The sequence below is a fragment of the Giraffa tippelskirchi genome, chromosome 3 (assembly GCF_054371585.1).
Source record: "Giraffa tippelskirchi isolate mGirTip1 chromosome 3, T2T-mGirTip1v1.2.pri, whole genome shotgun sequence".
Taxonomy (NCBI): domain Eukaryota; kingdom Metazoa; phylum Chordata; class Mammalia; order Artiodactyla; family Giraffidae; genus Giraffa; species Giraffa tippelskirchi.
Window position 1 is genome coordinate 20,550,915 of NC_137277.1, and position 22,764 is coordinate 20,573,678.

The 22,764-nt window shown below is 54.0% G+C and overlaps 1 protein-coding gene across 14 annotated transcripts in view; it reads left to right on the forward strand.

Moving 5' to 3' along the window:
- The window catches only part of ACLY (ATP citrate lyase), a 57,389-nt gene that overhangs the window by 11,972 nt on the left and 22,653 nt on the right, over positions 1 to 22,764 (forward strand). For 2 of the 14 annotated variants that reach the window (XM_081577611.1, XM_081577613.1), the window contains exons 4-16: positions 7,629 to 7,810; positions 9,062 to 9,184; positions 11,022 to 11,084; positions 11,536 to 11,726; positions 12,187 to 12,266; positions 13,228 to 13,358; positions 14,126 to 14,244; positions 15,038 to 15,174; positions 15,858 to 15,919; positions 17,939 to 18,056; positions 20,119 to 20,273; positions 20,742 to 20,832; positions 21,840 to 21,869. In XM_081577611.1, the coding sequence (XP_081433737.1) occupies positions 7,652 to 7,810; positions 9,062 to 9,184; positions 11,022 to 11,084; positions 11,536 to 11,726; positions 12,187 to 12,266; positions 13,228 to 13,358; positions 14,126 to 14,244; positions 15,038 to 15,174; positions 15,858 to 15,919; positions 17,939 to 18,056; positions 20,119 to 20,273; positions 20,742 to 20,832; positions 21,840 to 21,869 (1,459 nt within the window). In that variant the 5' untranslated portion in view covers positions 7,629 to 7,651. Of the gene's footprint in view, positions 1 to 2,856; positions 2,998 to 3,518; positions 3,551 to 6,397; positions 6,553 to 7,623; positions 7,811 to 9,061; positions 9,185 to 11,021; positions 11,085 to 11,535; positions 11,727 to 12,186; positions 12,267 to 13,227; positions 13,359 to 14,125; positions 14,245 to 15,037; positions 15,175 to 15,857; positions 15,920 to 17,938; positions 18,057 to 20,118; positions 20,274 to 20,741; positions 20,833 to 21,788; positions 21,870 to 22,764 lie in introns of those variants that run through there. The other 12 variants (XM_081577618.1, XM_081577605.1, XM_081577608.1 and 9 more) reach the window with 12 other exon arrangements.

Genomic DNA, 22,764 nt, shown 5'->3' on the forward strand with positions numbered 1-22,764 from the left:
TTCCATCACCTCCACTAGCTTTGTTCTTAGTGATGCTTTCTAAGGCCCACTTGACTTCACATTCCAGGATGTCTGGCTCTAGGTGAGTGATCACACCATTGTGATTATCTGGGTCGTGAAGATCTTTTTTGTACAGTTCTTCTGTGTATTCTTGCCATCTCTTCTTAATATCTTCTGCTTCTGTTAGGTCCATACCATTTCTGTCCTTTATCGAGCCCATCTTTACATGAAATGTTCCTTTGGTATCTCTAATTTTCTTGAAGAGATCTCTAGTCTTTCCCAATCTGTTGTTTTCCTCTATTTCTTTGCACTGATCGCTGAGGAAGGCTTTCTTATCTCTCCTTGCTATTCTTTGGAACTCTGCATTGAGATGGGAATATCTTTCCTTTTCTCCTTTGCTTTTTGCTACTCTTCTCTTCCCAGCTATCTGTAAGGCCTCCTCAGACAGCCATTTTGCTTTCTTGCATTTCTTTTCCATGGGGATTTTCTTGATCCCTGTCTCCTGTACAATGTCACGAACCTCTGTCCATAGTTCATCAGGCACTCTGTCTATCAGGTCTAGTCCCTTAAACCTATTTGTCACTTCCACTGTGTACTCATAAGGGATTTGATCTAGGTCATACCTGAATGGCCTAGTGGTTTTCCCTACTTTCTTCAGTTTAAGTCTGAATTTGGCAATAAGCATGCTAATGGAGATCAGTGGAGAAATAACTCCAGAAAGAATGATGGGATGGAGCCAAAGCAAAAACAATACCCAACTGTGGATGTGACTGGTGATAGACGCAGAGTCTGATGCTGTAAAGAGCAATATTGCATAGGAACCTGGAATGTTAGGTCCATGAATCAAGGCAAACTGGAAGTGGTCAAACAGGAGATGGCAAGAGTGAACGTCGACATTCTAGGAATCAGCAAACTAAGATGGACTGGAATGGGTGAATTTAACTCAGATGACCATTATATCTACTACTGTGGGCAAGAATCCCTTAGAAGAAATGGAGTAGCCATCATGGTCAACAAAAGAGTCCGAAATGCAGTACTTGGATGCAATCTCAAAAACGACAGAATGATCTCTGTTTGTTTCCAAGGCAAACCATTCAATATCACGGTAATCCAAGTCTATGCCCCGACCAGTAACGCTGAAGAAGCTGAAGTTGAATGGTTCTATGAAGACCTACAAGACCTCCTAGAACTAACACCCAAAAAAGATGTCCTTTTCATTATAGGGGACTGGAATGCAAAAGTAGGAAGTCAAGAAACACCTGGCGTAACAGGCAAGTTTGGCCTTGGAGTACAGAATGAAGCAGGGCAAAGGCTAATAGAGTTTTGCCACGAGAACGCACTGGTAATAGCAAACACCCTATTCCAACAACACAAGAGAAGACTCTACACGTGGACATCACCAGATGGTCAACACCGAAATCAGATTGATTATATTCTTTGCAGCCAAAGATGGAGAAGCTCTATACAGTCAGCAAAAACAAGACCAGGAGCAGACTGTGGCTCAGATCATGAACTGCTTATTGCCAAATTCAGACTTAAATTGAGAGGAGCTGAGGAAATGCTATTTCAAAAAGATGCCTGTGAGGGAAGGGACCAGAAACTGATGTCATCAGGGATCACTTTGTTCAGACATGGGCAACAAGTGCAGCTGCCCTTTTCCTGGCTGTGACTGGATTGGGGGATGGATTTGGCCAGGTTTTTGTGTACAGCAATGGGGAAACAATGTTACAGTGTGACCCCAGCACCTGGCAGGAATACAGACATGTGGTCTGTTTTCTCACTGCGCTGACCCTTTCACCTGAGCTGCTCAGCGCATGATCCTCCTTCCTGGAGCTAGACAGCTGTTAGGGTCAGGGAGCAGCTCCAGAGACCTGGAAGACTGGGATGGACATAGGAAAGCTCCAGGATGTCTCAGCAGTAAATCTATGTCTTGGTTTCCAGAACTGTCTGATCTAAAAAATTCTGCCCCATAAGTTCACCAATACCTGTCAGACCGGGTGTCCCAGGTTTTGATTTGGAAAATGCACTGTCTCCCTGGTAATGGAGAAGAGGAAGGCAGCAATTCATTCATTCCTCTTGTCTAAGCGGGAGATAGTGGGGGCGGGGCGGGGAGCACGAGCAGCAGAGGTGGCCCCAGCCCTGCGCTAGAATCTCATTGAATTTTCTGCTCTGTGCGCCCAGATGAGTAGATGAGTGGTGGTGACTGACGCAAGGTGGTGACTGACTCCTTCTAGCCCCACCTGCTCACCCGGTCCTCCGCCCTAGCCCACTCACAGTGGGAGGTCTCATCTATTAGTCTCTGCTTTCGGCCTCGCTCCACCAGCTCAAGGAAGAGGGTCCACGTGCAAATGGGCAAGCAGTCTTGTAAGAAGTGGGTCTAAGCAACTGGGTTCGATGTGGCCGATTTCAAGCTGCCAGGTCGGACATCAGTTTCTCCCAAAGCGAGATGGGAAGGAGACTCTGGGTCCCCAAGGCTGCGATACAACCCGTTCGGCCAACATCCCCTCCCCCCTCCCCAACACCCCATCCCCCCCTCCCCAACACCCCATCGCAGCGGCTGTAGGCCCACCTCCTAAGCGATCAGGCCATGGCCCCCAGCCTCGTACGTTCCCCTCCCAGCGTAGCCCGGCCCATCTCCCCACCGGAGGCCCCGCCCCCGACCCCTCCCCGGCTCGGTAGACTCCGGAGAGGCGGTGCCCGCCAGCCGGGACAAACGCACCAGCAGGACTACAAGTCCCAGCAAACCCTGGGGCCTGGCCTCGGGGGCGGGGCTATACCAGGCAGCGAATTGTGAGGAGCTCTGGCGCTCAGGCTAGGGAATGCGTGTGGCCAATGGCCCGGCGGCTCGCGCCGTGTGCTGATGGGGCGGGGAGAAGCCCGCTAGCGCCCGGACAAAAGCCAGGTCCCTGGCGGCTGCGGGAGGCTGGAGCGCTCCGAGCAGTGGGCGGTGACTTGGGCCCGGTAGCCTGAACGCCGCGCATAGACTTGATCGGAGAGGTGAGTGGCGGACGGCTGTTTTCGCGAGATGGACACCACCTGGTCCAGGAGCTTCCTGCTTCCCTCCCCCAACCCGGAACCGCCTTCCTTGAAGCCGGCTTAGGGCTCACGCGCGCTCCCTGCACCTGCTTGGAGTTTGGGGGGTCCTAGTTTTAGGTTAGCCTTCGCTGGGATCCCGGCCGGTGGCCTCGTGTCGCCCTCCCCTCCCCCGCCCCAACTCCTCCACATTCTAGTTCCCGGAGTTTGCACAAGGCTGGCCGCCGTTGTTGCCTGTCTTCCCTCCGCCGTATTACATCGCCGCTAACTGGCTCCCCTCATCCCCACCCCGGGACTAGTCGCCGAGCCTCATCGGGCTTTCTGTGGCCACCTCTTGCCCCCATCTGGGTCCCCCCCCTCCCCCCCGCCATCGGATGCAGGGCAAAGGAGGTAGAGCGGTGGCTAGTCTCCTCACTCCTACTCACTAGTCGGTTCAGGCCCTTCCTTTTAGTTCTGTGGAGAGTCGACTGAGCCCCGCGCCAAAGTGGAGGGAGCGAGCAGGGCGCGCAGCCGCCGAGGACCACACGCGGCAGGGCCGCCTCAGGCCTCGCCACGAGGACCTATCCTTGGATGGGCGGCTCAGGGAGGACCCTCCCCGCTCTGGGAGTGCCGTCGGGCCCAGCAGCTAAGCGACAGATGGCCGGGGTGCCCGTCTCTCTCCCCACCCTTGGCGTTGATGCCGAGCTTGGCCGAGACAAGGTCCTCCAGGGGCTGCAGGATGCTGCCGCCGCCCTCCTGTCAGGCTTGGCAGAGGGCCAGTCCCAGCGACTGCTGCCCTCTCCAACCTTGGCGGATACCAAGGTGTTCTGCCATTAGGTGGTCCTCCGGAGTCTGTCTGGGAAGAGGATTTTGCGGGGGGAAGCAATGCCTAGGGACGGCGGAGCCTGGTGAGCTGCCGTCCATGGGGTCGCACAGAGTCGGACACGACTGAAGCGACTTAGCAGCAGCAGCAATGCCTAGCACAGTTTGGTCAACCAGCCCACTCCTCTCTCCACCCTTTAACTTTGCACTGTGTTTCAGCCAGCTCAGATCATTGGATTTCTGAAATTCCGAAATGTTGGGTGAAGGACAGCTGGTAGACCCAGCTGCCCAGAGGGGTGTTTTCACTTCTTAAAGAGCTGCTGCTGCTTTTTTTTTTTTTTTTTAATATTTAAAGAGCTTCTTAAACAGCTTGGAAGATGGTAATGGGAACAGGTCTTGAGCTCAGCTGGGTGGTAGTTGTCTCCACCCCCATTCTCCACTAAGTTTGCTGCAGTAGGGGACCCTCAGAATTCTATCCCTCTCTTTACTCCAGGGATTGCCTGGCCTTTCCAAAAAAAAAAAAAAAAGACCACTCCTGTGGATACTAACCTTAAAATAAGTGCTCTTTGTCCTTCTCACAGAGACCCTACATAGCATCCCCAGTGGTTTTTCTCCACTGGCTGTGTCCCAGGGGTACACGCCTGGGGAACAGACTCCTTTCATTCAGCCTTCCCTGTGGGCTACTTCTGCCCTCCATGGCTGCTGTGGATGAACTCAATTCTGGGTCACTTATCCTGTCTGCAGAAAAGACCCCATTCAGCCCTTCTGAGCTGAGACCCTCCTCCCCCTGAATGATTAGATTTGTGATTTATCTCCACCCAGTCCATCCCTGGCTTTGTGAGCCTTGAACGTGCGTATGTGTGTGTTCAGGTCCCCTGGCATGATTTTCCCCAAATTTGCCTAGGTGACAGTTCCTGGGACCCCAAAGTGGACCCCTAGGATCTTAGCTCTGCTGTGAAACCATCTCTGACCAGTCTGACAGCACATTCAGTTATTCAGTTACTGGGGAGGCAGCCCAAGACTCCACAGTGGGGTGTGTGTGTGTGTGTGTGTGTGTGTGTGTGTGTGTGGTGTTCCCAGCCCAGACTGGTTTAAACTCTAAGTCCCTTTGTCACTGGAGCCAATGTTCGTAGCTATTGGTCTCTGGGCTGTCAGATCATGGTCACAGGTCACCATCTTGAAGGGATAAGCAAAATCGGGTATGTGTATATTTTTCTGGGCTTTTCTTTTGGTGCTCGAAAGAGTCTGAGACCTCAGATAGATTAAGATCCACTACCCTCAAGAGATCCCCCTCCCCCTGAATGATTAGATTTGTGATTTATCTCCACCCAGTCCGCTCCCTGGCTTTGTGAGCCTTCTTACCCTGTCTTGGTAAATACGCAGAGGCCAGCTTCTTTCCCTGTCTTTTTACTCTATCCTATAAGTTCTCTGTCTTGGCCTTGAGAGGGCCTGCCCCATCTATGCCAAAGTGCTCTGGTGGCCAGTCTGTGTTTTGGTGAGCTGGCAGAGCCTTTCTATCCTGTGCCATTCCCCTGTTGTTTGTTCTCCCATCCTTCTCCTGAGCACCAGAGGTGAGTTCTTGGATCTGAGATCTGAACTAAGGCTCAAGGAAATTGTGGTGTGGTTTTTTTTTCAGCTGCAGAAGGTCCCTTTGTTCTTTCCAAAGTTGGGTCTTTGTATGGGGGGGGTGTCGTTGTTCTGGGAGTGTCTCTCTGCTGGAGAGGCTTAGCCGGGGTTGAGGGGGCGGGGGTGGGGGGCCCTTCCTTTTTCTTGGGATTTGTGATCAGCTCATGACTGATGTGTCCTAACCACTAAGGGTGGTCAGCGACTGCCCTCTCCTTTATCTCCTTGATCTGCCCTGATCTGTTTGGGAACGGGTAGGGGCACATGTACCCATCTGATTTCAGGACCAGTTTTTCTGGTCCGAGTCAAGAAGGTTGGGAAATGTAGCTGGAGTGGGTGGGGCATGGAGAGATATGGGGCAGTGGGGCTGGTTGAGGCGTCTCCTTTGGAAACTCATAGGGAGAAGGAGCCGGAAGTCATCCCAGGGGAAGGCGAGAAAAGGGAACATTTTCTTTGAGCCCCTTCCCAGCTACCTGCCTTTGGGCCAGACACCAGACTGAATGCACCCTTTGTGCCTTGCTGGAGGATAGCTGGGAGGCTCAGCCAGCCAGCCAAGCCAGGATTAGAACCTGAAGCCCAGCCTGGCGAATTGGAAAGGAGGTGCAGAGTGGCCCCAGAAACTCTGGCCTTCCCTGAGCTGGGAATGGAGAGACCAACCTTACTGAGTATGTAAACCAGCCAGCCCTTCAGCTCCACCTTCCTTTATTTACACTTGGCTTTTCTCTCCCAGTAAATTCAACAACCTCAATTCTGGATCTTTGTCAGAGAGACAGGAGTAACTTTTCCTAATCCAGCCAAGCTCTTGGCATGAATGACTGAGTTTCCTTTCCCTTCTTGTCTCCCCACCCTTTCTCTCCCCAGATTGCTCCAGGCACTACCCCAAGGGAGAAGGGGTGTGTCAGGACAAAGTGACAGGGAGGGAAAGTGAAGTTGTCATCACAGACCCTTCTGTGAGGTGAAAGGGGGAAATGGCCTGGCTCCTGGACAAGTGGTCTTTGCTCTAGGGCTGACTGTGGGATTTTCTGGGGACCAGGAGTAAGAGGGTTTGAGTTCAAGCCTCGGGACCCCTGCATATTAATTAGGCTTCTTGGGCAGGTTGTCTTAACCCCTCTGAGCTTTTATTCCTCATCTAAGAAATAGGGCTGTGGGAACTTCCCTGGCGGTCCAGTGGTTAAGAATCTGTGCTTCCACTGCGGAGGGCGTGGGTTTGATCTCTGGTTGGGGAACTAAGGTCCTGCGTGCCACGTGGTGTGGCCAAAAATAAAAATGAGAAATAGGACTCTGAATCTCCATGCACCTCCCAGGGCTCACCTACATGTGACCCAGGATGGCTTCTGCCTCTCTTCCCCCAGTTCTGGCTCAGTTAGAAGTGACCAGTATGGGTGGTTCCCAGAGAGGACTCTGTTTTGCTCTAAATGAGTAGCTGGATGACTCAGAGGGGTGGGTGGGATGCACTGAAGGTCACAGTTCCGCCCCCCCCCCCCCCCCCCCGTGTCAGCTCTGAACTTGGGTGGGAGTCTGGTGTCCTGGGAGAAATGGGCTTTGACATAACTCTTCCTCTTCACTCCTGGGGGGCTTGGTCCTATGTGAGGCTAAATATACTTGCTTACCCAGCCTTTGGGCTAGTGATGTGTGTGAGTGTGTGAAATGAGTGAGTCTGAGTGTGTTGGAGACCAGACATGGAGGAAGGGTAGGGCCAGTCTGGCACTATTTAACTGTGTTCCCCGCAGGTCACAGAACCGGAGGGTGTGTTTCAGGGTCTTTGTGCCCATCTCGGGTGTTACAGGTACTCAGGTTTGGGTCACATCCCTGCTATTCATGGTCTCCCCATCCAGCTTGCTTTGCTCCAGAGTGAATATGCGTGAATGTGCTCTTGGGTGAGCTAGTTTGCCTAGAGAGTAGAGGCCATGAGTCCCTGGGGAGGTAAATGCCACTTTGTTTTTCTCTATCCCTGTCCTCACCCAACATTTCCTGATCCACACTCTCTGTGGTCAGTGCTGTTTGAGATCTCCCTTCCATCCTTCCTTCTGGAGCAGCCCTCTTCTCCCTCTGGAGAAGCGCTGAGATCAGGTTTTATGGTCTAGGGGCAGCTGGGTGGGGGTCTGTCCTGCTGGAGAAGGTAACCCCTCCATCTCCCCGCCCCCTCTGACCAGCCCCTCTCTCCCCAACAGGTAGCGCAGGGCCTTCTGCAGCCATGTCGGCCAAGGCGATTTCTGAGCAGACAGGCAAAGAACTCCTCTACAAGTACATCTGCACCACCTCGGCCATCCAGAACCGCTTCAAATATGCCCGGGTCACCCCTGACACGGACTGGGCCCGCCTGTTGCAGGACCACCCATGGCTGCTCAGCCAGGTGAGCCCTCCCTCCACCCCAGGCCCCTCCTCCAGGCCAAGATGTTCCCTCAGAACATGTGATGGCAGATGGCCTGCCTGGATGGGCAGGGTGCAGGGAGCTGAGCGCGTTTTGTGTTCAGCCCTGGGTGCTGCATGCTGAGGTCCCCTGGCACCGTGTACAGAGCCTGGACTGGAACTGGACAAACTGGAGTCCAGGTGGCAGGTCTCTGGTTATTAACCATGTGGCCTGGGGCAGGCCATTTCACCTCTCTTGAGTTTTAGATTCCCCATCTATCAAATGGGCATACCACTCACCCTGTGAATTTAAGGACTAGTAATAATGCCTGGAAAGTCTTTGGTCTGCTGCCTGGCATTTGGTAAATGCTCAGTAAAAAGCACCTGCTCCATCAGGAATATGTCAGGGCCATGAGGAAGTGCGATGCTGTACTTTGTGTAGAATGGCTGACAGAATCCACCCAGCATAGGGGATCCTCTCTGTAGATCCGTTTAGACTTCTCTGGCAGGTCCCAGAGAACTAGGACCAGTGAGGGGGGTGAGGGGGAGGGTGTGTTCAGGGATGCAATTTTCCTTCCGCCATGAGGCAGCCCAAACCCCAAACCACAAAGGGAGTTGGTGAACTTCCTGGTACTGGAGGTGTGTGAGCAGTGGCTAGGGGCTGCTTGTAGGTCTTATAGATGGGGTTCAAGCACAGGGATAGGGTTGACCAGATGTCTTCTACAGTGCATTGTCACCCCAAGGCTCTGTTTTTCTATTCTTTATTTTTGGAACATGGGTGCCAGTCCATATTCTGAGGTGTTGAATGAAGCTAAGATACCACATAGGGAGGGTAGGGAATCCTTTACTCATTCAGCAGGTATTCAGTGAGCACCTACTCTGTGGCAGACCCTATCCTGAGCCAGGACAGCTCTAGATTCCCAGTTGTCAAAGATGTTGGCTAGGATAAGTGAAGGAAGCTTCTGGGAGCTGACCTTGAAGATGGGTGGAATTTACTTTGGGGGTGGGGTGAATTGGAAGCCACCCAGGCTATCTTGTGCTTTGGGGCCCTAGACTATTACCTCTTTAACTCTCCCCTCTCCTTCTTTGCTCTAAATACAAACCCTTCTTGGAAATTACCTGGTGGTCCATGGGTTAGGACTCCAGGCTCTCGATGCCAAGGGCCTGGGTTCAATTCCTGGTTGGAGAACTAGATCCCACAAACCACATGGATCAGCCAAAACACAAAACAAGCAAACCAACTCTCTTGTTCCAGAGCTTGGTGGTCAAGCCAGATCAGCTGATCAAACGGCGTGGAAAGCTTGGCCTAGTTGGGGTCAGCCTCACTCTGGATGGTGTCAAGTCCTGGATGAAGCCACGCCTGGGACAGGAGGCTACAGTGAGTCTGGGTGTGAGGTTGGGGTGGATGTGCTGTAGTAACATAAGCAAACATGCTTCTGATCTGCAACCCTATGGATCACCTCCACGACTGGTCCGATTGCAGCCTGGGGAGGCCAGGAGCCTTGCAGAGCTGGCTTATGTAGTAGGGCCAGTTGGGTGCTCATTCCGAGCTCCCCTGACAGGGAATGGTGAGATGTTCTGTACAAGTAGAAGTAATACAGGGACTTCTGTGGTGGTCCAGTGGTTAAGAATCTGCCTTCCAGTGCGGGCGATGAAGGTTTGATCCCTGGTTGGGGAAGTAAGATCCCACATGCTGCAGGGCAGCTGAGCCTGAGGAACCTGAGCCAGGCCAAAATAGCCTGTTCCTTTAGCAATAGTCATGGAGATGGGACTCTGAGACCTACTCTGGGAACTCCTTTCTTTTCAATTACCAGAAAGGGTAGGGGAGCTCACCATGACCTGCATATATAAGAGGGACGATAAAAAAAAAACTTGAAGGGAGATGCGGAATCATTTAGGCAGAAATGTTCTTGGGCCAAAACCCTAGGAGGAGACAGTTAATGCTGAAGAGTCAATTCAGTTCTTGCCTTCTCCCAGCTTGTTGATTAATTTCAACTCTGTAGGTGAAAGAGTTGAAGTGAAATATGACTTAGGAAGGCTAAGTGATGCCCAGAAATAAAATTGCATTTCTTTTTCTTCTCCCCAGGGTAGCTGGAGAACTGAAGGGAGGGAGTGGACCAAGGCTTGGCTTAAGCCAGGGAGGATGTGCTGTCCACACCTGGCTTTGTCCCATCTGGGGTGACTGTGGATCAGGGTTGAGCTGTTCTCTGACTTGATCTCCCCAGAGTAGGATGAAGGTGGTGATGGAGCCATCTTCCTTTTTACCCGGGCTTTCTCAAATCAGCTCTTCTTGTTAACTTCCCATTTCTGGCTCTCCTGGGTAAAGAGGGATCACTGAAGTTATACACGGGCTTGGGGGTGGAGGGATCTTGACCTTCATGCCCCCAGGCCTTTGGGGAGAGGACTGCAGGGTTGGGGGCTGAGCAGTGTCCCCAGGGAGGTCCTCATGCTTCCTTCTTAGCTGGCTTTTGTTGAGGGTGGGGGGAGACGCTGGGGACATCTGAGCTGGCAGCATTGTCGGCCCCAGGCAGGAGCGGCTCATTACCTCTGATTGATCACTGTCTGGTCCCTGACTCAGCAATGACGCACGCATGGGCAGGCCAGGGCTTCGGGACACTCGGGAAGGGAGGGTGAGGACTGTCTCGCCTCGGGTGCCGCCAGGGACCCACTCAAACTGATTAGCTCTGCAGGCCTGTTGTCGTCAGCAGGGAAAGTCTGTGCAGAAAAGTTTTCCCTGTCAAGCTCCATTCTCTCTCCCTTCCCCGCCATTCCTTGTGCCTGAGGCTGGGTCTCCCTGCCTGAGCTCTGGGATCGATAACCTTGATTTGTCTGAGCACGTGATCTGTGGGACAGCAGAGGGGGAGAAGCTCTGGATCTCTGCTTTGGGGGGGCGAGGCCACATTGCAGTTCATTTGTCACCCTCCAGAGGAGGCGGAAAAGGAGGTGCGAGACATTTTAGAAGTGTCAAAGTGTGGCTGGCACAAGGGCAGTGGGTGGAAGAGGGGGTCTCATGAAGACTTCTTTAGTGTAAGGGTCTGTGACCCTATTGCCCTAGTTTCTGGAAAGATCTCTTTCTGGCAGGTGTTGTGGCGGTAGTGCTGGGGCCCCACCTTTGATGGACGGGTGAGGTGGAAGGAGCAGAGGGTCATCCCTCCTCTTGCCCCGCTAGCAAGGCTTGCCATCCGCCTGAGCTGTATCTCCTTCAATCTCCATAGGTTGGCAAGGCCACAGGCTTCCTCAAGAACTTCCTGATCGAACCCTTCGTCCCCCACACTCAGGTATGTGTGAGGTGGCTCCCAGCTGGGTCTTCACCCTCTGGGAGGATTGTGTCTGTTGATCCTAAAAGGATGAAAGGAGAAATCAAGCTGCTGGAGAGAAGTCAGAGGAACCAAAGTCTCTGAAGCTGCGCTTTTAGGGTCTGAGGGTGCTGCAGAGCGGGGAGTTCAGAGATGAGGGGAAGGGCTTAGTTTGCAGTAGAAAGGAACCAGCTCTGGTAACAGAGGGGACTTCCCAGTGCTGGAGTGAGAAGGACTTGAAGGGAGGACCTTTCCCCCAGAGCAGGTCACATTGGCCCAGTCTGGACTGTCAGCCAGCAAGGCAGTGGCCTCTTGTCCTTGAGGGAAAGATGGTGACCTGGCTCTCACCCGGGGGGAGGTGTCTGTGGGATTTTAGAAATGATACTACTGGGGCTGGGCCCCTCACCCATATGGTGCCCTCTTCCCTCGTAAGGAGGAGGAGTTCTACGTCTGCATCTATGCTACCCGAGAAGGGGACTATGTCCTGTTCCACCACGAGGGTGGGGTGGACGTGGGCGACGTGGATGCCAAAGCCCAGAAACTGCTCGTCGGCGTGGATGAGAAGCTGAATCCCGAGGACATCAAGAAGCACCTGCTGATCCATGCCCCCGAAGACAAGAGAGAGTTGAGTGAGAGGGACGGCAAGGCGGTGGTGGTGTAGAAACGGGAAAGGCCGACAGCTCTGGGTACAGGGGGGCAAGCGGAGTGGTCTTCCCTGTCTGGGCACCGGCTACCCCTCCCCAGCCTTTGGCTGGAAGATGGGGAGCAGCCAGCAGTCACAGCCCCTCCCCGTCTCCAGGAGGGATGCGGGGGCAGGAGGGAGGCTGGCTCAGACTGAAATGTCCATCAGCATCCCTCACCTCCTTGCCCCCGTCTGTCTGGTGTGGGTCCCCTCCTGCTCTGTGCCTGACAGCCTCTTTCCGCCTCAGTGGCTGAAGAGTGACATCCGGGGAGCAGGGTTTGGAGAGGAGAGGGAGGGGTCAGCAGAGTGGGTGCTGGGGAGTGGAGCTGTCAGCAGCAGCAGGAGATGCTGCTGAGTCCGCTCCCTCGTGGACTGATGGTCCCTCTCTGCCTCCCCCTCTAGAATTCTGGCCAGCTTTATCTCCGGCCTCTTCAATTTCTATGAGGATCTGTACTTCACCTACCTTGAGATCAACCCCCTTGGTAACTATCTCTGCTGGGGTGGGCCCACACCCCCGCTTGCAGAGGGCAGCACAGACAGGTGTGTGGGGGCAGAGGAATTCCCCAGGCTCCTGTTTCCAAGCTCTCAGGAGGCCGTGATCATCCTTCTGTTTCACCAACTCCAATTTCTTCTGTGATGGGAAAGTCCTGGTTATGGTCTGATTCTGCTTGGTGGCTCTTCCCGCCAGTGGATCAGGCTGTTCTCCCGGGAGCTGGGCTGCCCCTGCGTCTGCCTGACCAGTCATACCCTCCCTTCCTCTTGGTGCCTCAGAGGCCCCCCTCCCCTCTACCCGCTCCAGGAGTTAGTTAATCATTGACCTCCACAGCTGGAAAGATCTTGGCGAAGGCTCTCAGGTTGTGCAAGAGGCAGGTGGTGTGGGCTGGCTCTGGCCAGAGCTCCTGAGGTCAGACTCCTGATTCATATTCCAACTGGGGGATGTAGCCCCTCTCATGGACCAGATGGCTCTGTGCTAACTAAATGAGCTCAGTGGCCCTGGGTAAAGGGAAGTGGACTCCAGCGAGGTGGCAGTAAATGAATTCTGCTGGTGGGGGCCTGGTGCACCCACAGCTCCCCCTCTTCCCACTTCTTGCTGGATCCCACACAGGGGCCTTAGACATTGTGCTTGAAACATTTTTTGTTTTTAAATAGAGTTGTGGATGGGTGAATGGCTAATGCTTAAAAATTGCCATGTCAACTAAAACAGAGATTTCTGCCGTAGTACCTACAGATCAAGGAGTGGGGATGGTCTTGTAGAATTTGTTTTCCCTTGAATGAGGAAAAAGCTGTGTCTCCATAAAACCCAATCTGGTTTCTTGTTGAGCTGGAGAGTCGTGAGGCCTGGGGGCCTCATGGGGGTGGTGTGTGGGAAAGCCTGGAGAGGGTTAGAGGTGGACGGTCACCTCTGCTAGGACCCATGTCCGATCGCCTCTTCTTTTCTTAAAGTCGTGACCAAAGATGGCGTCTATGTCCTTGACTTGGCCGCCAAGGTGGATGCCACTGCCGACTACATCTGCAAAGTGAAGTGGGGTGACATAGAGTTCCCTCCCCCCTTTGGGCGGGAGGCTTATCCAGAGGTAAGGCTGCTGTGGGGAGGAGACTGAGAGTGAGGGGGGCCCGGGCAGGGTGACTAATCTCAGATGGGCATTCCCCCCACCCCCTTGTGAGCTATTATTTGGCAGGAAAGGAAGGTCGAGCCATTTAATTTTCTTAAAACCCCAAAGGAGGTGGGGGTGGGAGAGAGCCAAGCCTCTGAATCCTGGCCAGAAATCCTTTTAGACTCCTCTCTCAATCAACCTCCCTGGGCTCATAGCTTGATTTGTTGTTTCTCAGTAATTCCGAGTGGCTCCCCCTGATCCTGTCGGGAAGATAGTTGTCTTGGCCACTTGCTGAGAATTTTAATTGCTGCTTCCTACCCCATCCTCTGAGAGGTCCTCTGAGCAGGGTCAGGCGTGTATGACAGAGCCTAGGCCAGGGGAAGAGTCTGGGCTGGGGGGATGGATGGGGCCTGGACAGCTGGGGGAGGGTGGCATGTAATGAATTAGGCAGGGAGATGCTGGGAGGGGGGCCAGGGTAGAAGCAAGTGACTTAGCAGGACTTAAAATCAGAGAGAAAGGAGTTGGAAAGTTTGTTTCCGGGCAGTGACTGGCCGTAGGTGGTTTTGGTGCTTACAGACAGCATCCCATTTTGTCCCAGGCCCATGAGGCCCCACACAAACCCTTCTCCCTGACCCTGTGAGGACAACGGAGGCCCTTTTCCTACTGCTGCAGGGGAAAGGGAGGGATCCTGGGGTCCTGGTGAAGGGGGTGCCCCCAGGGCCCACCTGTTGCTTTTCCGTCCCCAGGAAGCCTACATCGCAGATCTGGACGCCAAAAGCGGGGCAAGCTTGAAGCTGACTTTGCTGAATCCCAAGGGGAGAATCTGGACCATGGTGGCCGGAGGGGGTGCCTCTGTCGTGTACAGGTGACCAGAGGAGCTGCAGAGGGGCTGACGGTCAGGTCCCTCACAGGCTTCCCACGTGTGGCCTAAATCAAGCCCCTCACCATGGAGCTTGATCCCCCACTCCGGTACCGAGCAGGAACTCTCGGGGCATCCCAGAAAGACCTACCCATAGTGTCTCCAAAACTATCTTCTTTGCTTCAAAATTAAATTTTTAGTTTTAATTCTTACCATTAGTAATAATGTGCTCCATACAAAGGTGCAACAGGTAAGGGGAATGAACCAGGTCGCGTCCCCACCCCTCGCCCTAGCGCGTCACCACAGTGTGTGTTCTTCCAGGTGTTTTAGCACCTGTATCAATAGTCATAGGTTCCCTGGTGGCTCAGCGGTGAAGAATCTGCCTGCAATGCAGCAGACTTGGGTTTGATCCCTGGGTCGGGAAAATCCCCTGGAGAAGGGAATGGACACCCACTCCAGTATTCTTGGCTGGAAAATCCTATGGACAGAGGACCCTGGCAGGCTACAGTCCATGAGGTTGCAAAGAGTCAGATATAACTTAGTGCCTAAACAACAGCAATAGTTATATTTTCATACTTTGTAGAAATGTTATGTAGGGCTGGCAGGGTGCTCCGCTAGGAGAATCTGAAGCAGCCCAGTTAACCTTAAAGTATGACTGGTGAGGGGCTTGAGGGTCTGACGGCCGAGAGGTCACTTCCAGAGGCGGCCTGGTCTCAAGGCTTCAGGGGTGTCTGTTTGGCCCCCCCAGGCACCAGGCTGCTGCCTTCTGCCAGCACTGACTTCCCTATCTGCCTGGCAGTGACACCATCTGCGACCTGGGGGGTGTCAATGAACTGGCGAACTACGGGGAGTACTCGGGCGCCCCCAGTGAGCAGCAGACCTATGACTACGCCAAGACAATCCTCTCCCTTATGACCCGCGAGAAGCACCCAGATGGTGAGACACACGAGCTCTTCCTTGGCCCGACCCAGTGTCCTGGGGTGGGAAGAGCTTTGGCTGGGCTGGGAGGCACGAGGTTGTCCCGGTCTTTGCAACCTGGGGCTCATTGTTTAACTTCTGGACCTAGGTTGCCCTGACTTTGCAGCAGGCAGTGACAGCACCTGTCATTCTGGGGGCTCCAAGCGGGTGAGGAAGGGGTGGATACATGAAGTCCTATGAGCAGGTGCAAGGGAGGCGGCAGCGGAGGTAGTGGCGGCGGCATGTTTTTGCTGACTGCTATAAATTGAGTTCTTTGTGGCCTGCTTACACCTTTATTATTCAGGCTGTGTGGTTCCCAACTACCCTTTACCACCTGTGCTGTGTTTTGGGACTACATATACCAATTCCCCTTCCTTTGAGCCAGACAGAGAGTCCCACCAGGGGTGTCCAGAAACCATACTGGGTTTCTCGATGCCAGCTAGGAATGATGCAGAGATTCTGCGGGTTTGGATTAACCACCTGCTTGGTGGCATAGGTAAGGTAGGGTTGAGCTGATAAAACTTTGTCAGCAGAGACCAGCTTGCTCCCCACCTCTGCACTGGTATCTCCTAACAATTGGGGGACCTCAGTTGGCTTTCTGATACGATGCCCATGTCTACCTTTCTAACCCTTTTTTGACTTCTCTCTTGCTCCAAATCCAGGCAAGATCCTCATCATTGGAGGCAGCATCGCAAATTTCACCAACGTGGCTGCCACATTCAAGGTAACCGGCTGCAGGGGAACGTCGTGGGTTGAGGGGAAGCAGGGGAGGGAAGTTTCTGTAAGAAGATTTGGGACAGAAGCAGATCCCCATGAGTTACCCAGGCCAAGGTGGGGGCGGTCTTGACCTAGGGATGCAGAAGACCCTAGGATGGATCTCTCTGAAGCTGTGTGTCTCTCTGGACAAGCAGCTGACCCTCTCTGAGCCGTAATTCTCCCATCTACAATGTGGGGAGGAGGTGAATTTCTGCCTTTCCTGTTTCAGTTCTTAAAGAACTGGCTTGATTGACCCCATCTCCAACATTCCGTTGTAAGACTGGGTTCTCTGCACCTCCTGGTGTTTTGTCTCCCAGTCATCTGCCCGTTCTCCAAAAGGTTGGCATGACGAAGTGTTTGATGCCCTGGGGTACAGGGCTTCTGCTAGTCATCCTGGGTCTCTGTACATAGGTCAGGGCCATGGGCACCAGTTTAAAGAAAGTGTGACTGCCAGTGAGAAGAATGAGCTCACATGTCTCCAGACTCCTCCCCTTCAAGGTGGCTGCCGCAGGAGGCCACTTATTATCCCATACTGTCAGGTGCCTGGGGCAGCTGTTCAAAAGAATGTCGGCCATCTGGTATTTCCATATAAACTTGGAGAATAACATGTAGATTGAGACTTCGCTGGCAGTCCAGTGGCTTACGACTACATGCTCCCAATGTAAGGAGCCCGGGATCGATCCCTGGTCGGGGAACTAGATCCCCCATGCTGCGATAATGAAGATCAAAGATCCCATGTGCCTCAACTAAGACCTGGCAAAGCAGGAAAAAAAAAAAATCAGAAGTATATGTTATTTTAAAAAAAGAAGAATGCTTAAATAAACGTCAGTCTTGGAAGTCTGAGCTCTCAAGGAGTAGAAGACAAGGCCTTGTTAGTCTTACCTAAAACAAGTCCTTAATTGGACCTGATTCAACAAATAAATCTGACACAGGGGGATCTCGACAGCTTTGTTTTAACTTCCAAGCAGTCCTGTCATAAAGGCAGCAGCAGTGATAAGGGCAGTTATGTCTGGAGCAGGCACTGTGTGTAGAGCTTCCCATGAAACGCCACGAATGATGGAACTTAGACTCCTTAAACTCACTCTCCGTCTGCCCAGATAAAACTAGTCCACACCTGTGCATGTGCCCACGTTTCCAAAGTTATGCGCATTGCAACAGCTGTTCCCAAGTCACTTGGAGAAGCTTTTGTAGAACTTTGACAGTGAAATAGACTTTGTCCTGATAACCCTGACAGCTCTTGCATAGGATCTTGGTGTAGAGCTTCCCACAAAATTACAGTAAGAAAACAACAGCTGTAGACGGGGTGAGAGACCAGCAAAGCCCCACTGGCATCTGAGAACCAATACTCTGGCCACCTGATGCGAAGAGCCAACTCATTGGAAAAGACCCTGATGCTGGGAGAGATTGAGGGCAGGAGGAGAAGGGAGCGGTAGAGGATGAGATGGTAATAGCATCACTGCCTCAGTGGACATGAGTTTGAGCAAATTCCCGGAGATAGTGAAGGACAGGGAAGCTTGGCGTGCTGCAGCTCATGGGATCACAAAGAGTCAGACACGACTTAGTGACTGAACAACAGCAACGTTGGAAGCCCAGTACCCTGTGCACTGAGGGGTGTCAGCCCTGGGTATCCCATGTTCTCCCCTCAGCACCATCACCAGTGGTCACCAGTCCTGGGCCTTTGGGTTGCTTGGGGGTAGTCCAGGCTACTCATAGAATTCTTAACTGCCAGGGTCTTTCTGTGCTTCATGAGAAGCTGCCCTGGGTTTTTTTTGTTTTGTTTTGGGCTGCATAGCGCAGCTCATGGAGTCTCAGTTCCCTGACCGGGGACTGGACCTGGGGCCCCGGCAGTGAAAGCGCTGTGTCCTAACAACGGGACCACCAGGAAACTCCCAGCAGCCCTGGGACTTTGGTTTTCCGTGGTTGTAAGTGCTTACTTTCTTGCTGCCTTCTTTCTAATCACTTGAGTGTTGTCCCTTGGTCCTTCTAGGGCATCGTGAGAGCAATTCGAGATTACCAGGGTCCTCTGAAGGAGCATGAGGTCACGATCTTTGTCCGCAGAGGTGGCCCCAACTATCAGGAGGGCTTACGGGTCATGGGAGAAGTCGGTAAGATGGGGGGATGTTTTCTGTCCCTCCTACCCCGAGTGTCTTGCCTCCTCGGGATTCCCTGAGCAAGTCAGTCTTCTAATGTCTCCATGCTTCTCCCACCACCCACCTCACTCCCCGGAGGTACAGCCGGCTTCTGCATTTCTGTGCCCTCTGACACACAGCACCTGACCGAAACCTAAATTCAGAATAGGCAGGAAAGCAGTTTATTCAGCTGTTCATTTAGCAATTGACTGTGGAAGAAGACCTGCTCCATGCCCGGCCCTGTGCTGAGCCCTGGGGTCACGGCCACACACGACAGCTGACAGGCAGCAGGCCCTCTTGCCATCGAGGACAGTGACTGCAGCCTCAGGAGGCATGAGGCAGGACCAGTTGGGGAAGGGGTGGCCTCTGTGAGAGGGGACAGGGCAGTTTTAAATGAGGCAGTCAGAGAGCTCTTGGCCAGAAAGGTGGCGTTTGAGCAGAAATCTGAGGAGAAGAGGGAGCAGTTGGTGGTGGCTGTCTACAGATGAAAGGGCAGGTCCTGAGGCCCTAAGGTGGGGCCAGCTGAGGGGCTGGGGCCGGAGGTTGGAGGCAGAGAGGCCAAGGGAGAAGCTGTGCGGGGCTAGTACAGGTCCCATGGGCGCTTGGCCATGACCCTGGCAGCTGCTGGAAGGCTTGAGCAGAGGTGCGACACCATTTGACTTAGGGTTGAGGGCTATTTAGGCTGCCAGTTGGAGATAAGGTTGCCAGGGCAGCCAGCTTGAAGCAAGGAGACCACCCAGGAGGCTGTAGCAGCTCCAGGACAGAGCGGTGGCCCAGACTGAGGGGTCGGGAGAGGGAGATGGGTCAGTGTCCAGGCCTGGATGGAGATAGGGGTCCAATAGTTGGTAGAACAGGAAGGAGCTGCCCCCTCGCTGAGCTGAGGGAAGCGAGGGCGTGGGTCCATTTTGGTTTCCTTTCTTCTGTCTACATTTTGGGTGCCTCCTGCAGGGTCCAGAGACCTCAGACTCAGGGCTTTCAAGAACTGGGGTACCACGTCTCATCAGTGAGGACTAAGATTAGGCCTCTCTGAGCTGACCTGATCGAATCAGCGGGCTTTGGTCTTGAGGGAAGCGCAAGAGCAGTTCTGGTATAGGGGGGTGGGGGTGAGGGTGAGGGGTGGGGTGAGGGGTGGGGTGGGGTGAGGGTGAGGGGCGGGGGTGGGGGTGAGGGTGAGGGGCGGGGGTGAGGGGTGGGGCGGGGGTGAGGGTGAGGGGTGGGGCGGGGGTGAGGGTGAGGGGTGGGGGTTGGGGCAGGTGACAGAGGGGAGGCAGATGTGAGACGCTCCTGCTCGGTGAGCGGGCCCTCTGACTGAGAGACGGGACCTTTCTACCTTCCCATTTTCCCAAATCTGGAATCCACGGCACACATTATACTCACCTGGATCACTTGAAGTGGTATCAAGTCCTAGTTCTCACCTAAAACTGAAGACCTGCTGTGGGCTCACAGCTCAGTGAATGTCACCCAGTCACTCCTGGGGCCTTAAACTCCAGGGACATTAGACAAGTAAACAGTGGATGGAACAAGATGCTGTCTGCCGGAGATCTCCAGGCAGGGCGGGAGATCTCCAGGCAGGGCGGCGTGGAAGGGAATGGCTGTCAGATCAGGGAGGGCCTTTGTCAGAAGGTGACACTTGAGCTGAGTTGAGTGACAGCCAGGTGACAGCTCCATGTGGAGGAAGGAGCAGGGCAGAGCCCTGGGGAGAGGAGAGGAGCCCAGGTGTTCAGGAACAGAGGCCAGGCCTGGGGGGCTGTGGTGCGGTGGCCACAGGCGACGGGCAGAGAGGGACGAGGCCAGGCTCTCACGATGCTGTGGTCATTGGAGGGTGTCCATAAAGCCGTTTCTTGCTCTTGCTGGCAGGTAGTCTTTACAGTGGTGAAGGAAATGACCACCAACTGGGATAATTGGTGGTCCTGGCATAATTGGGCTTGCACAGAATGTGCCAGACATGGCCAGGGCTCAGAAGGGGTCTTGGCAGAGTCCTGTGGCCACGGGCACTTCTTAGGAGATTCAAGTGATGGGTGCTTTTCCTTGCTCACAGGGAAGACCACTGGGATCCCCATTCATGTCTTCGGCACCGAGACTCACATGACGGCTATCGTGGGCATGGCCCTGGGCCATCGGCCCATCCCCAATCAGCCGCCCACAGCGGCCCACACCGCAAACTTCCTCCTCAACGCCAGCGGGAGTACTTCAGTAGGTGCCAGTCTTCCTCTGCTGCAAAGCCTGCAGGGTCATCTTTGTTGCCCCTCATACCCCATCCCATCCAGGGCCCAGTCCCCACCTTTTGGGGACCTTGGGGAGGTACAGGGAGAAGGCTGTATGTGGTTAGTTTCTGTATCTCTGCTGGTTTTTTTTCCTGCCCTAGTAAAGGTGGTGGTGTGGAAAGATTGGGGATTTTTAAATCAGACCAGAGTTCAAATCCTGCTGAGGGAGGGACTGCGGCAGTTATCACCAAGAACTTCAGTTTGCTTGTCTATAGCTTGGGGACGTTACTGATTCCTAGCTCAGAGGATTATTAGCATGGTACTTTTGAAAGCATCTTGTGGAGAACAGAGCTCTGCTTAGTTCTTATTACCTGAGTTCTCTGGGGCCTTAAGGACCATTGGCTTTTCTTCCCAGCTATTGTCTGTGACCCTTACTCTCTTCCCCTTGTCCCCCCAGACTCCGGCCCCCAGCAGGACGGCGTCTTTTTCTGAGTCCAGGACTGATGAGGTGGCCCCTGCCAAGAAGGCCAAGCCCGCCATGCCCCAAGGTAACTCCCCGCGCAGTTTTAGAACCCTCTGTTCCTTTCTGAGACCTTGCTGGGCTTGCAGAGGTGGACGGAAGTGGTTTGGGCTTCGCTTTGGGCGTGGCATGTGGGATGGAAATGGGACATGAAGATGTGGTGGCCGGAGCTTTCTCTGCGAGCGGGGTCACTCCGCTCCTCAGTTGTCTTCTCTGCCCCCTCCCACGGGGTGTGTGATCTGGGCTGGTGGGCTGCGAAGGAGACAGAGTTACAGGAGTACCAGGTTGAAGGGAAGATCCCTCAGGCCCTCCCCCTGACCGGACGGCAGGAGCCCAAAGCTCAGGATGGCAGAAGACTCTTGTGCCCGCCCTCACCATCCTGGGTCTCACTTTCCTGGGAGCGCACCGCAAGGGCACACGTCTGCCCTCCCATCTGGTTTGCCCGCTCGTCTCTCCCTCCTCTGATTCATCAGAGACCTGATCCCTGCCAGCCAGCCCTTGCCACCAGGACTAGGTAGCCCATGTCAGTTACCACTGGGTCTCTTCCTGGGACGGACAGAGTGTGCTTGAGGCATTTTGTGAAATAGTGGCACTGGCTCCAGGCTCTCAGAATTGGAAGTCCTCAAATCGGCTGCTTTGTCCCCAGCACAGAGTGTCCGGTCCATCCTCTCAGCCTCACCATCTCATTGATGTCCCCTGCTTCCCAGGGACAAACAGGATTAGGAGGGTGGGCCTGGGCCAGCTGTCCATCCAGGGTCCCTGGGCCTTTGGTGTCCAATGCACCTTCTGAGCCTCGGTGCTTTTGCTCCTCTCTCTGCGCCCTCTGGCCCTCCTCCCCTTCTTGGCTCCGCTCTGCTGCTCTGGGGCTCTCTCTTCTGTTGGCCGGGCCCCTGTCTGTTGTGAACAGACGAGAGATGGTGAGGGTGGCAGCCCGGTAAGGCTCGTCCACCAACCCCTCCCTGTTCCCACCCTCTCCCTCCAAAGCCTCCAGCCATCAACGGGTCACTCAGTCGCCTTGGTCATTTTCTTTGACAGATTCAGTCCCAAGTCCAAGACCCCTGCAAGGTAGGATGCCCCCAGCTCCGCGTGTGGCTTTTTAGCGGGTTACAGTCTTTACTATGTGCTTCTGTCGCCCCGTCCCTGGTGGGTTGCAGTGTTGTCTGATATCTTTTCTCTCCCTGCCTCAGTGTAGCCTGCCCCAGGTCCTGGTCTTCGCTCCCCCTCCCTTCCCACCCCTGCTTTATTTCACACCCCTGCTTTCCTTGCCGTGGAGGTTGTTGCCAGCTCATACGTGGGAGGGAGTGGACAGTGCAGGAGGGGCAGGAGCCAGGCCCACGGCCTCGGAGAGGGGAGTGGAGCCCATGAGAAAGCCATGGAAACTGAAGGGGACGTGCCGGAGCCAGCGGGCCAGGAGGGGAGCCGCTGACCACCTGATTCTCTGCATCCCATGATGGCTTCATTTTCTTTTCCCACCTCAGTCTCACCACCGCCGACTGCGTCCCAGAGCTCCCAGCACCAGGGACAAGTTCAGATTTCTCTGGGGTTTGGGTGGAAGACAGGATGGAGAAGGAGAGAGAGAGACCTGGAAGGGTGCACAGTCAATCTGGACTGGGCTTTGTGTGTGTGTGACGTCACTGTTTAGCAGGGACATGATCTGTGCGTGCTCACACTCGCGTGCGCGTGTGACAGAGTTCACTGAGGAGAATAGATGCAGCAGTTCAAAGTGTCAGGGCTTCCATTTAACTTTTTGATATTCACAGCTGTGGGAAATTTGGGGAATGGTAGTCTCTGAAGGATGACCTGTGACCCCTTGCTAAGAAGAGGAAAGGAGTAACCAGGCAAGGTCAAGTAGCCCTTCTTCCCAGCCTCTGGCAACATTCGTTGTTTAGGTAAAAAACCAGACCTGAGGCTGAGCCCTGAATAGACTCTCAGTGAGAGAGCTCTTGGCCGGGATAGGGGT